The following is a 14092-nucleotide window of genomic DNA, read 5'->3' on the forward strand; positions in this document are numbered from 1 at the left end:
TGTATGCAAATTCTTCTACTAGATGCAAGTGTTTGTCCCAGCTACCTGTAAAGTCCAAGGTACAATCCCTTAACATATCCTCTAAAATTTGATTCAACCGATCTGTATGTCCATCAGTTTGAGGGTGAAACACTATGCTGAACCTACACTAAGAGTATCTCGTGCCTTTTGTAAACTCTTCCAAAATTTTAATTTAACAACCTTTTTAAGAAAAAACTTGCTTCCTAGTACTCTAAAGCAAAGGAAACTATGAATGTATATGATAAGATCCTAAATCAAATCGCACCCGAACATAATTAAATTTTCAATCTTAACCGTACACTTTAATAAATATCACAATTTTAATCTTACGATAAACTTTTAAATTTATAATAAAGGTATTTTGAATTTTTGTAAGAAAACTTAGTTTTAATTTTGTTAATGAATTTCATTAGATTTGTTTTTTTTTTTATATATTTAAATTATAAACAAAAATAATAGAATAATCAAGAATAAAAAATAAACAAAATAATAGAATACTCGAGAAGAAGAAACAAACAAAATAATAAATAATCAGGAAGGAAACAATATAATAGAATGAAAACTCAAGAAGAAGAAGGAAGAAGAAGAAACTAACAAAATAAAATGACATACGTGAGCGGCAGGATTCGAACCTGCGCGGGCAGAGCCCACATGATTTCTAGTCATGCCCGATAACCACTCCGGCACGCCCACATTTGTACATATGAAACCATTTAATTTACATTATATTAATAAAATACAATCCGCTTAATGACGTATAACAAAAGTTCAAAATATATGTAATCTATATTAAAATAAAAGTTTTAAGTAATGTGAATTGATACTTTTAGTATTTTACTTTACGGATAAAATTTAAAATATTATGAAGTTCTCAATATAATAATAATAATAACAACAAAGTTTATCATAGGAAAGAATAAAAAAAATTCAAGGTCTCAATTTTTCATATTCCTCTATTTGCTCTATAAATAAATGTAAAATTAATAAAATCAAAGATATCTTTTCCGTGTTAATTTATTTGGTCTAAATAAAACCTCATTTTGTATAGTCAAGCTCGATATCCGAAAGTAAAGCCCACATAATTTTTTAAAATTTTTTAATGATTAAAATTTTTATGATTAGCTGATGATTAATGTAATTAATGATTAAAATTTTTTAAAAAAATATTGATATTGGCTTGGAATATAGTTGGAGGGCTTTTGAATGCAACTTGTGGAAATGCAACAGAGATAGAGTAATCTCTCTTTACCTTTCTCTCTCTTATTTTTATTTTTTTAATTATAATTAAAAAAAGTCACATCAATAATAAGATAATAATTAATCTCAAAAATTAATTGTTCGAATTAAGATGGTTGACCAAGGGTAAAACGAGTAATAAAAGTTATATAGTGTATTTATTGAGGGTTTCTTTTTTTAGGTATTTACATAAAAAAGGCATAATTTGAGTTTATATTGGGTTAAAAAATCTAGAAATTTTATTATTAAAATAAAAAAGAAAAAGTCAAGGGTCATAGTTTTGACTTTAATTAAAAATTAACTGATTAATTATGTATTTATTATTGTAATTTTAACAGAGACAGGCAGATGTGAACCCACTGATACTGATGCTGTCATTTCTGTGCCATTTATTGCCGTTATTCTTTGGGTACGCCGCCACCACCTCCACCGTTGCAGCCGCCGCCTCCACCCTCCACCTGTCCAGAGCCAGCAGCATCGTTATGCTCTCGGCTTACATTGCTTACTTGGTCTTCCAACTCTGGACTCACCGCCAATTATTTGAAGCCCAGGTAAGATTATAATACACATTAAAATCCTTAAAAATAAAATAAAATTATTTTTAATTTGATTTTTGAAAAATTAGGAGGATGAAAACGACGACGTACCAGTAGAAGAGGCAGTTATTGGATTCTGGAGTGCATTTGCATGGCTTGTAGGAATGACACTCCTGAATGCTTTGCTGTCGGAATACGTGTCAACACAATTGAGGTAAAACTTAGATGTATATATTCAAAGCCTTTTTTAACCTAAAGTTTTTATGAAATATTGTAACTTATATTATAAATATTATAACCTAAGTTCAACACAATAAGAATAATAAGACATTTTCTAAATACTTTATTTTTAAATTATCTAAATTATTTTACTAAAATAAATATACAATGAGTTCATACAATTATTGCGTGGGCCAATGATGATATTTGAACTCAAAATTGACATTTTCATTTGTCGGTGAGTTTCTTCGGTATAATCTTGCTCCCTATCGTCGGGAATGCAGCCGAACACGCCGGAGCTATCATCTTTGCCTTAAAAAATAAGTTGGTAAGCTTGTCGTTTATCATTCCAATTAACGTAAGACAACAAATAGAAATCGATATAAATGTTTGTTTTTTGTTTGAGGACATAAGTTTGGGGGTTGCTTTGGGGTCAGCAACACAAATTGCACTTTTTGTGGTAAGAATGTGTAATTAATGAAGATTTGAAACCCTATAACAATTCTATTTGGAACCCTAGAAAAGGTTGAAATATCAGGAACTGACCCCAAAAGAATGGGTAATTAATTGCAGATTCCAATGTGTGTGATCGTTGCTTGGACAATGGGAGTGGATATGGATCTAAATTTCAACCTCATGGAAACGGCGTCGCTTGGATTAGCCATTATTACCACAGCCTTCGCCTTACAAGATGGAACCTCTCACTATATTAAAGGCCTTGTTCTTCTGTTATGCTATGTTATTACTGCGGCTTGTTTCTTTGTCTCCAACGCTCTTCGAAAGTCTATTTCACGTAAGCTAAGGAATCTCGGTTGGTTTAGTTTCTATTTGAATTAGATAGAACTTATGAGTGTTCGTATGACTCGAGAATCCGACCAATCTAGACTATCCAACCCAAATCGTAAAGTTGGGTTGGATTAAATTTTTAGAAAATCGAAAAATTTAGATCGGTTGGTAGGTGGGGTTTTTTTTTTTGGGTGACTAATAAGAAAATAGGGTTATAACTCAAACCTACTTTTTAGATTTTTACGAAGATTAAGAATATTTGACGTTTACAACTTATGTTAGTGATATATTGTGAGTTGTGAACGTTTGATATTTGGATTTTATGAGATTTTAGTTTAGGGTTTAGGGTAACTCGATAACCCAACTTAACTCAACCCGACCTACGTGAATTTCAAGTTAGTTCAAAAGATTTTCTCAACTCAACTCAATCAACACGAACACACTCATAGAAAAACTTGTTTCGAAACCTGAATTTGTCTCGTTTGTATTTGGATAGTATAGAGATTGAGCACGTGTTCGAACTTTAAGTGCTTTTATTGATCAAGTAGTTAGAATTATCTTTCGATGGGAAATTATAATAATTAACAATATTCCTAATGTCTTTTTTTTTTTTTTTTTTTTCTTTCTTCAAAGTTGGTAACAATATCCCCAATTTGGGAATCCAATCTAGAAGAATTCTCTTGAAGTCTCGTTTGAATGAAGGACCAAATTGCAAAAACCAAAAATAAGAGGGACTTGTAATTAAATTCTTTTGAATTTCAAAATTGGCCTCCATGGTAAAATTGTCTTGAATTTTTATATTATCATAAGAATGGAACATTATTCATATATCTCGTTGCTATCATAAAATTGTCACATAGACCAATTAGGTGAGCTCGTTAAAATACTCTTGAGGTCTGGCTATGGGTTAGCGCATGCTCGTATAGCTGAAACTGATAGAAAAGAAAGGAACATTAATGATATATCTCGTTACTATGATAAAATTGTCACATAGACCTACTAGGTGAGCTCGTTAAAATACTCATGAGGTCAGACTATGGGTTAGCGCATGCTCACGTAGCTGAAACAGATAGAAAAGAAAGAAATATTAATCATATATCTCGTTTACTATGATAGAATTGTCACATAAACCTACTAAGTGAGCTCGTTAAAATACTCTTGAGGTCTGAATATGGGTTAGTGCATGCGCTCACGTAGTTGAAATCGACAAAAAAAAAAAAAAAAAAAAAAAAAAAAAAAAAAAAAAAAAAAAAAAAAAAAAAGAACATTAATCANATATCTAGTTTACTAGGATAGAATTGTCACATAGACTTACTAGGTGAGCTCGTTAAAATACTTTTGATGTCTGACTATGGGTTAGTGTATGCTCACGTAGCTGAAATAATCTTTTAAACTAACTTAAAACAAGCTTGAACTAAAATTGAGAAAGGTGAGCCGAAGCTAAACAATGTGAACTGAATTGATTGGAGTTAGATGACTACAGTGAAGCCAACAAACCGAGAGTACTACCCGAGAGTCGACCCAGCCAATCATGTCAAACGAGCTGAATACGAGTTTGAGCTGAGTTGCATGGTCTAAGCTTGGGTTGTGTCTAGGTCTGGCTCATGAGTTGGGTAGAATGTTTGGGTTTAGACTGATTCATGGTTAGACATGAATCAAGTCTTAAGAAATCAACTGCAATCGGGTGCTGGCTCATGAGTTGGGTAGAATGTTTGGGTTTAGACTGATTCATGGTTAGACATGAATCAAGTCTTAAGAAATCAACTGCAATCGGGTGGGTGGTGAGATTGAGTGAATTTTGGCCACTCGTTTCGTCCTCGGGCCTTTGTTACGGGTGACCCATGTTGCTTCTGCGTCCATGGCTCATAAGTGCACGACCCAATACACGCAGTCCAGCCCGCAACATGTCAACCCAGTGCGGTTTGGCCCGAATGATGACCCGCCTCATTCCCACGTCGGCTCAGCTTGGCGATGCGATTGGCTCAGCTTGACGGCGCAATTGACTCGACCTTACGCCTGATTTTTGTCTCGGGTCGGTGGCTCGGCTTAAACAACTTAATATTTAAGGCTATTGAGGTCGGTAAAACTCTCCTTTACTTAATTAAAATAGATTTATGACTTATTGGAAATTATGATCATCTTTAGCTAGATTAAGACATTGGTATGCCATAAGTATGTGATATGGATTGATATAGGTGAGATTTAATGTCGAAGTATATTTCTCAGTACAGCTACAGAGTAATTAGTAACATCGGCCAAGCCCAACCGAGCAAGTGACTTTACTATTGGAGTTAGATGATTGATTGATGTATGATGGTGCATGCCTTGTGGTTCCTACATGTACCATATTATTTATGTGATGCTTATATGCTCTTTATATTGACATGTGATGTATACTATGTATGTTTGTGATATCCATTACTCTATGCTATGAATGAAATGAAATGTCGTGTTATGTATTGCCGTGGAAAGTTATGCAATGGATGTTAGAATATCATCACTAGTCCAGAGGGTCAAGCTAAACAATTGTATTAGTCAGTATATTTGGAAAATGATTTAGGTATTTTATGAATAAATATACCTAATTATTTTAGGAAAAAAATTTAGATATTTTAAAAAAGGTTGAGAAATTTTATGAATAAATTGTCGGTACTATAACTACCCTCCACTCTACCTAGATTTTTATCTCAACAAATACAAAGCAGTAGTACAAAGTGTCTTGTAATCTGTCGTTTGGTTTTAATAAAGTGTATATGTGTTTTCTACAGAGAGTTGTGTTCAACAATTGGTATCAGAGCGAAGTTGGTATAGGTTGTGATCTCTTGGAATTCTTAGTATGCTTTGTGGTTGCAGCTCTGTCTGATCTTTCACGTCATAAACGATTTTTTGAGATTACTAGTGAGTGAGTTTATTTTGTGTCGTGAGTAGTCTGTGATTCTACATGTCTTGTGTCGAAAGAGCTTGTTTGGTATTACTGAGGTATTGTCAATAAGATGGGTGATTTCCAAATCATTGGAGGAATCAAGAAACTTAACAACAACAACTACAACACGTGAGCAACATGCATGATGTCCAATTTACAAGGACATGATCTTTGAGAGATCGTTAGTTGGAGTGAAACTACGCCGCTAGAGGAGGATTCCAACGACGCCTTGCGCAAATGGAGAACCAAAGCAGGCAAATCAATGTTTGCCTTGAAGACCAAAACCGGAGAAGAGATGTTAGAGCACATTTGGAATGACAAGACACTGAAAGAAACATGGGACACGTTCGTGATGATGTTCTCAAAGAAAACGATACAAGGCTACAACTTCTGGAGAACGAGTTGTTGTCAATTTCACAACGTGACATGACGATTGCTCAGTACTTCCACAAGGTCAAGTCGATCTGCCGGGAGATTACTGAACTAGACCCGAAGTCTGCCATTGGAGAATCTCGAAGAGAATCATTATCCACAGATTGTGACCAGAATATAGAAACTTAGTTATTTCTGTACAAGGATGGCCAGCTGAACATCACTTATAAATTTGAAAATTTTTTAGCCAATCAAGAAGTCATGGCTAAACAAATGGGAGGAATCACATTTAAAGGTGAAGAAGAAGCACTCTACACAATGAAAGTCGGAGCCATAATAAGTCGTCTACAAAACGTGAATACAAAAATGGTGACCAAGGAAGAAACCACCAAGGAACTACACAACCAAGGAGAGCCAGAAGAGTGATAACAATAACTCTCAAGGAAAGAGAAACTTTATAGTGTCATGTGCCTCATGAACACCCTCATCATCATACTGTGCGCATTTGCACTCATCATCATATTGTGCACGCCTGCACTCATCATCTCTAGGAGAAGTAGCCATATAAGTTCATCATAATATCTCTTCTGACACAATCCTCTAGTTTCATCTCTTTGTTGCTCTAGGTAACACATCCTCGTTGATATTTATATTAATATCATTTTCATGCTCTTAGAGTTGTGTCCTAGGTCGATCTAACGACATGATACAGTATAACAATCATCATCATATAACATGCTTGATATAAAAAACATCATGTAACATCATACTCATCTATAAGCCATCAAGTGAATCAAACATAATATGTATGTCATGCATCAAAACATAAATCACAATATATAACATGCATCACAGTTCAAGCATCATACTCATACATCATCATGCTCGTAAATAAAACTGTAACGCAAATAATTCTAGTCTATCCTATAGTAAGGCCACTTACTTGGTTAGCCTTGGCCGAAGTACTCCCTAACTAGCTAAACGTAAGCTCCTGTTCCTCAAGAGCTAATCCAAAGATCGCCAAAGTATGTTTCCTATCACACCGTTCACCACCTCCCGTTAGTATTTCACAATTAAATTAATAATAATTTAATAAATGTGAAATAATGCTCTAAAAATGGCCTTGATTACCTTAACCGGGGGCCGAAGACAGGTCTGGAAGGGTCGGTGGAAATCGGGTTAAAAATTGAGAAGCCGAGCCGAACAGCCGCTGGGAGCCATCGAAGCGTCGCCGGAGGGAGTCAGAGCCGTTTGAGCCAAGCCGAGCTGAGGGACCGCCTGCGTAGCTGTGTGCCATGTGGCAGTAGCAGAATGTGCCACATAGTGCGGGTGGCACTGGGTTGAGGCGCAGGTGCGGGCCAGGTCGTTGGCTGCAGAAGGCTATTGGACCAAATTGATCTTTGGGCCTCAACTTACTGGGTTGGGCCGCAGGTGCTTGGCTGCAGGGCAGTTCGGTTGGACCGTGGGTCTGGTCTCGGATTGGTTGAGCTGAACCGTGGCTACTGGGCTAGATTGGGTTTTGGGTTGGAGAGTGGGCGCAGGTCGCATCTGCGGGCTGGATTAGTGTAGGGCGCTGGACATGAGCCTCGAGTTTGCAGTAGATGCGGGTTAGGCCTAGGGTGGTTTGGCCCTCGAGTATTTTTTTTTTTTAATTGGTTACAAACTAGGTTGGAAATTACTTAACTACTAGGTTTTCAAACTCATAAATTATATTTTTTACAATTTAGTTTTTTATATTTTTTAAGTATTATATTTAGTTGAGCACGATTGACACATATATATCCAATGTTTTGGAGGGAATATTATTAAAAAACATAAAATTTTATATTAATTTAATTTTTAATAAAAATATTATTAAAATTTACACTTCATCTAAAAAAAATATTCTAAATTTTCAAAAATATCTTTATTATTAATTTTGGATAAAATGATTTGTTAATTATAACTTTTTTTTTATTTGTATAGATTTCAAAAATGCCTTTAAATTTTTTAACAAAAATTTAAAAAACGTCTTAATTTTTTTTTAAAAAATATTTACTGTTAATACCTCGTTTAAAAAATATTTAAACTTTTGAAAGTCACATCAAAACGTTTGTAGATAATTTATGAGATGTCAATAGACGGTTTCATCTATGTAATGGCTGTAAGAACTTTTTTAACTATATTTTTATAAAGGTAAAGGATAATGAATGATATTTTTGAGATTTTAAAAAAAAATTAAAAGGTGTCAATAAATAATTTTAAATTTTAGAAAGGATTTAAACAAAATATAAGCCCTCTTCATTTAAAAGTTTATGAATATTTTTAAATTAAAGTTGAAAATTGTGAATTATTTTTTTTATTTTTAATTATTTTTATTTGGAAGGAGATATATCAATTGAATCGCTCCAAAAAATTGAAAACAAATTTCCATTTTGTTGTCCCTCCCGCGTACCTTATCCTTTTCATGCTCCCTCTTCAATAAACAGATCTCTCTCCCATGGCGAAACACGAGACAAACGAAGGCAAAGCCGCATTGGTATGGCGGAATATCCCGACCCTCAGAGCCTCTCTTCAATCTACGCCTGATTTCTCCGATGGATTATGGAGCAATAACGCTCAGCTCTCCCGTATGCCGGTGGCCGATTGCCGTCGCCTTCGATGCAAATTTGCGTGCGTTTCGGTTGTGGAAAAGAGAGACCAACACGAGTTCGCTCCGTCTCTGTCTCAGCTACTCACGCATCCACAGGCTTTACTTGGTTTGGTGCCCGACAAGGCCGCGGTCTTTACTGCAGCCGCCATCGCCGGTGCTTCTGCGAAGACCATGACGGCTCCTCTCGACCGCATCAAGCTTCTTATGCAGGTTTGTTATGAACTTTTTTCATGTTTTTTTTGCGGTTATCTTCGAGGCTAATGGCGTCGTTGTTTTCTGTTTTTGTTTAGTTCATCTTTTTGCTCGTTCTTGAATAAGGTTAGTCTCATATTAACACCGTCAATTGTATCCTGTACGCCTTTTTTTCTTTTAATTCCAGAGCCTGTTTGACCTGATTATCGAATTGCCTCTTGCATGACGAAAGGGAACTGCTAGTTTTCTACTGTCTTGCAAAATTGACCAATTCGAAACTATTTGCTTTCGTTGAGTTCATTCGTGTGGAACATAATTTTATTTGAGTTGGGGTTACATAGAGTCAAATGTTTGAGGTCTTAGAATCTTAATATGTGGGCTACTAATGCGTAGTGAGATAAGAATAGCATGGGTAACTTGAACATAGAACCTCGTGCTATCATTTTATATTAAATTTTCACTTGATAGTTCGATTTTTTTTTTTCTTTTTTCTCACTTGCAGACTCATGGTGTTCGAGTAGCGCAAGAAGGCACTAAGAAAGCAATTGGTTTCATCGAGGTATGGCTAAGGATGGTTGTTGTTTATAGCTTTGGAGGCAGAGTTTCTCACACGTTATTGATCCTCTTGCGTTGCCCCATAAGCTGTTGTAGACTTGTAGCATTATAACGTGACGATACTTGTGGGATTGCTAGAATTTATGGCTTAATACTTTCAAATAGCCAAGCCTAATGTTGTCTGGGAGCACCTCGAGCTAAAACGTAGCAAGTAGATGATGAACATTAGGAATAATTTAGGGTGTCATGTAGTTAGTTGGAAAATGAAGATCTTTTTGCCAATTTGCATGTTGAAATGCGTGGATTATTGCCACTTGGTATTGCCAATTTGCAGTGACGAAACTCATTTAGGACCATTGTCCTATTCTTATCTCCTAAAGTGAGCATGGAAGACCCCTTTTCAATCCTAGTTAAATTGACTCTTGTGACGTTTGTTTTAGAGGATTGCAACATCTTAATCAGTGGGCTTGGAACATATTTGATCCAAATTCTGGCAATTGAAAGAGTAAGAATGGATAAACCAGTGGCATAGGTAGGGCATTCACGGCTGAGAATGGGGAAGAGGCACACTCTCAAATTTATTCTAAATTTCCAATTACAAATTGATAGTAACGACAGAGAATTTTGATAAGATTGGTAGTCTACAACAAAAAAAAAAAAAAAAAAAAAACACACTAATTTCGGAGTTATGTTGTCCACTAGGTTCATATGTTATCTTCTATCATTATGAAAAAATCCTCATGTTTGCATGGTTTGTCCTAACTTACGTTTAACTGCAGGCTATAACAGCTATAGGTCAGAATGAAGGAGTTAAAGGTTACTGGAAAGGCAACCTCCCTCAGGTATTTGTTCTAAAATTACCTGCTGGTTCTTGGTGGTGTTAAATTTGACTTTCTTCTGCTGTACTGATGAAGATATTGAGTTATGATTTCGTCATAGTTCCTTTTCGAATATTTCAGGTCATACGAGTTATACCTTATAGTGCTGTCCAGCTTTTTTCTTATGAAATGTACAAGGTATGTCCACTACAAGGAAGCTTTAAATGTGGCATAACACCCACTTCGTTACATTTGGTTCTTATGCGCTTTCTAATTTCTGAACTGACAGAAACTCTTTAAGGGGGAAGATGATGAGCTATCTGTGCGTGGAAGACTTGCTGCAGGTGCTTGTGCTGGCATGACATCTACTTTTGTAAGAAATGCCCCACAATTATGCTCTGCTTTTGTATTTTCGGACATCAGTAATATCCTGGACGTTGATATCCATGCATTCCAAAAAAAATCAATGCCTATGTTCTGGTAATACATATAAAATGAAGGGAAAATCAATTTATACTCCTAAATTTTGCATGTTGAACAATTAAAATTCTAAACTACTGAATATAATTGTATCCATTAAATCCTTAAAATTAGATTTATCATTTTTTTATTGATAAAAAAATATACTATTTATAACTATTTTCACTTGATTCCATTTAAAATTAACTCAAAAAATGCCTAAATAAAAATATTTTCCCCCCAAAATCCTATGATGGTAGGAAGAAGAGTTAACATGTATTTCTTCCTAAATAAGTAGAGAAAAAAAGAGAAGATGAAAAATTGCTCATATTAATAAAAACCGCTACTACCAATTTGGATAACATTTTCCTCTGATATTATGTTAATCTTTGTCAAAAGTTTACACACAATGAGATTAGCATTGATAGTTTTAAAATGAAATGAAATCGTAATAAACGGTCTAAAATTAATTAACTTATGGAAGTTTAGGGTTTTAATTGATATAATTATTAGATAAGAATTTTAATTAATTCAACCTACGGAGTTAAAAATAGATTTATTTATCTTCTCCATTTTATTATCTCATTCATTGTGATATATCATTACAATTTTTCTAGATGGTGCTATTTGTTTTCTTGTAGATTACATACCCACTAGATGTACTAAGATTAAGGTTGGCAGTTGAACCAGGTTATCGAACTATGTCTGAGGTATTATTAACTAGCCTGTTCCAATTATTAGAGTTAAATTCCATATCAAGATGAAAACTGTATCATTTTCAGGTTGCCTTGAATATGCTAAAAGAGGAAGGCATTGCATCATTCTACTATGGTCTTGGACCTTCACTTATTAGCATAGCTCCTTACATTGCTGTAAACTTCTGCATGTTTGACTTGTGAGTTCATCGGAGCTCCCTATGTACCATTGCATGGAATTTAGACCTGATATAAATAGTTCTTTTTTTTTTTCTTTTTTTTCTTTTTACATACAGATTGAAGAAATCTTTACCTGAGAATGTTCAAAAGAGACCTCAAACATCTCTACTAAGTGCCTTGATATCAGCTTCCTGTGCTACACTAACGTGTTATCCTTTGGACACTGTGAGAAGACAGATGCAAATGAGGGGCACACCCTACAAGACAGTTTTGGAAGCGCTCTCAGGTAATGGAATGGGCATTAGTTAAACGGAAGGCAGGAATAAAACTTATCTTTTAAAGCTTTGCATAGACATTGATTTGTTAATATAAAGAGTTGAAATTTGGTGGAAAGAATCATCTTGGTTGACATCTCTGATGCAGGTATCATTGAACAAGATGGAGTCGTTGGCTTGTACAGGGGTTTTGTTGCAAATGCTTTGAAAACCCTTCCAGCCAGTAGGTTGGCATTCTCTCCTATTGTTTACTTATAAATGCTTCCACCGCTCCATATAAGGATGTTTATACCTAGTATGCATTTTATTGTTTCCCTTGAATTGAACATGCAGTATGCACTCACAATGAATTTTTGCCATGAATTTTAAACTTCTATTTTCTTCGTGATTTTGATATTTGAAAGTCCAGAGTATTTATTTGATATTGTTTTTTGTTTCTGAGAATGGGAAGTCCATGTTATGAGGATTTAATCTGTTGAATGACATAATTTCTATTAAGGGATAATGGTTCCATGATGTATAATCCACCACTGATCTGCTCCATGCCAAAGTCAGGCATGGATCTAGGGGCCTTGTTTTTAAAGCTTGCTTGTAGCCCATTTGAACGGAGGTTTTGAGAACTGATTGCCATTGATGATCAATATTAACATGATGTCCTCTCCTTTTCTTTCTTTCTTTCTTCTTTATTATTACTATTATTAATAATTTTTTGGGAGTGATTAAGCTTTTTTACTGGCGTTACCATCACATGCAGCTATGAGCTAGTAAACCTTACTTCCCTTGATGGTCATATACACCTATGCAACTTGATTGAATTAATTTCTCGTTTGTAATTGTCCGTCTGATGAAAGTGCTTTTTTGGAACAAATTATTCTGGTCGTTTGATTTCTTTTAAGCGTGAAGCTTTCTGTATGTACTGTCCAAGATATTGATTCTTTACTTCATTTCTTATGCTGCAGCATCAGGCTTACGGTGTTCGACTATCTCAAGGGTCTCGTAGCTATCAGTAAAAAGGAGTTCGAGCAAATAGTTGAAGATAATCGCGAGAAGAAAGCCCAAACAAGTAGTTGAACGATCCTGAAGTTTGTCTCATTTTAGTGTCTGTAGTCGTTGTTTACTGCATATCCAATTTTGGGAGTGAAATGCGTCTCTATGAAAAGCTAATATTTTTGGTGTATGCTAAAGGATTAGGCTAGAAATTTTTGAGATACTAGTATTTGTTCTTGAGCTGTGTTCTTTAATTGTATACTTATTTTAGTTAAGTTAGTTTCCCAACTTTGGCCTGCCTTCCAACACATGGTTTAGTTTTAGATGATAAAGTACATCATGTTCTACTAAGCATTCATTTCTGCATCTATGAGATGAAATTTGAGAAGCTGGAAATCCTATTCTCTAAGAACTTTTCAAAGGCCTGATCTTTTCTTTTGACTGCTGGAGTCTGAGAAACTCGTGGCTTTCGACTTAGACCGACCTATTCTCGAGTTGATTATAATTTTAAACGGAAATGTTTGGAATAGCAAATTCAGTGTTGCCTTGTGTTGAAGTTCCATACTTGAGGCTATGTGCACAGATATAATCCTAAAAGGAAGGAGTTTGTGGTGTTAAATCACTTCTACAATGCAGGAAATCATGTTTCTTGCCATTGTTTTTCTAAAGAATGTGTGGTTTTGGGTTCTTTATGCAGGTGCAAAGTCAATTGGGAGAGCCATGTTGAATAGTCATTTACCTTAGGGCTATAAACCAACTTGTTTAAAGCATCTAGGGTCGGTTTGGTTTAATTTGAACTTTTTTTTTTAATAAAAGTGACCACCACCTATTGCCCTAGTAGCCCATCTCCGCCAGCGACCACTTCAACAACCACCGTTGAATATAGCGGGTTAGTCCATAACAGCTCAAATTCACCATTAGCAAATATTGTTCTCTTTGAGTTTTTTCTTTCAGATTTCCCTTCAAGATGCATAGGCTAGAGAGAGGTTTCCACACCCTTAACAAGAATGTTTTGTTTCGTTCTCTAATCGATATGGAATTTCACAATTCATCCCCTTTGTTTGTTCTCTATTCCGGTGTCTGGCTTTGAGTAGACATAGTATAAGTGTTTTTTTTTTTTTTTTTTTTTTTTTTTTTTTTTTTTTTTTTTTTTTTTTTTTTTTTTTTTTTTTTTTTTTTTTTTTTGTTTTTTTTTTTTTTTTTTTT

General features: G+C 34.9%; 2 protein-coding genes and 1 non-coding gene across 3 annotated transcripts in view; 2 read left to right on the forward strand and 1 right to left on the reverse strand.

The window, feature by feature from the left end:
- LOC111466246 (protein root UVB sensitive 5) overlaps positions 1-14092 on the forward strand; it is a 30610-nt gene that overhangs the window by 5998 nt on the left and 10520 nt on the right. Inside the window, exon 2 of the mRNA XM_023110852.1 lies at positions 7401-7406. The gene's annotated coding sequence lies outside the window, so the exon portion shown is untranslated. The remainder of the gene's footprint in view (positions 1-7400; positions 7407-14092) is intronic.
- TRNAS-AGA lies at positions 633-714 on the reverse strand. Its single transcript has one exon. It is a non-coding gene; the product is annotated as a tRNA-Ser (tRNA).
- LOC111466248 (probable envelope ADP,ATP carrier protein, chloroplastic) lies at positions 8487-13279 on the forward strand. Its single transcript, XM_023110855.1, has 10 exons — positions 8487-8935; positions 9420-9476; positions 10252-10314; positions 10432-10488; positions 10580-10663; positions 11391-11459; positions 11532-11644; positions 11741-11910; positions 12048-12126; positions 12859-13279. Exons 1-10 carry the CDS (start codon positions 8573-8575, stop codon positions 12968-12970), a joined length of 1167 nt encoding a protein of 388 aa, XP_022966623.1. The 5' UTR covers positions 8487-8572; the 3' UTR covers positions 12971-13279.

Source organism: Cucurbita maxima, unplaced genomic scaffold, assembly GCF_002738345.1.
Source record: "Cucurbita maxima cultivar Rimu unplaced genomic scaffold, Cmax_1.0 Cma_Scf00030, whole genome shotgun sequence".
Classification (NCBI taxonomy): Eukaryota; Viridiplantae; Streptophyta; class Magnoliopsida; order Cucurbitales; family Cucurbitaceae; genus Cucurbita; species Cucurbita maxima.

What these genes read in the sequence shown, in the direction of transcription:
- LOC111466248 (XM_023110855.1), top strand. Translation starts at nt 8,573, where the DNA reads ATGGCGAAACACGAGACAAACGAAGGCAAAGCCGCATTGGTATGGCGG. An exon ending in GCATCAAGCTTCTTATGCAG is followed by an intron (nt 8,936 to 9,419) that starts GTTTGTTATGAA and finishes TCTCACTTGCAG; the next exon opens with ACTCATGGTGTTCGAGTAGC. An exon ending in GGAAAGGCAACCTCCCTCAG is followed by an intron (nt 10,315 to 10,431) that starts GTATTTGTTCTA and finishes CGAATATTTCAG; the next exon opens with GTCATACGAGTTATACCTTA.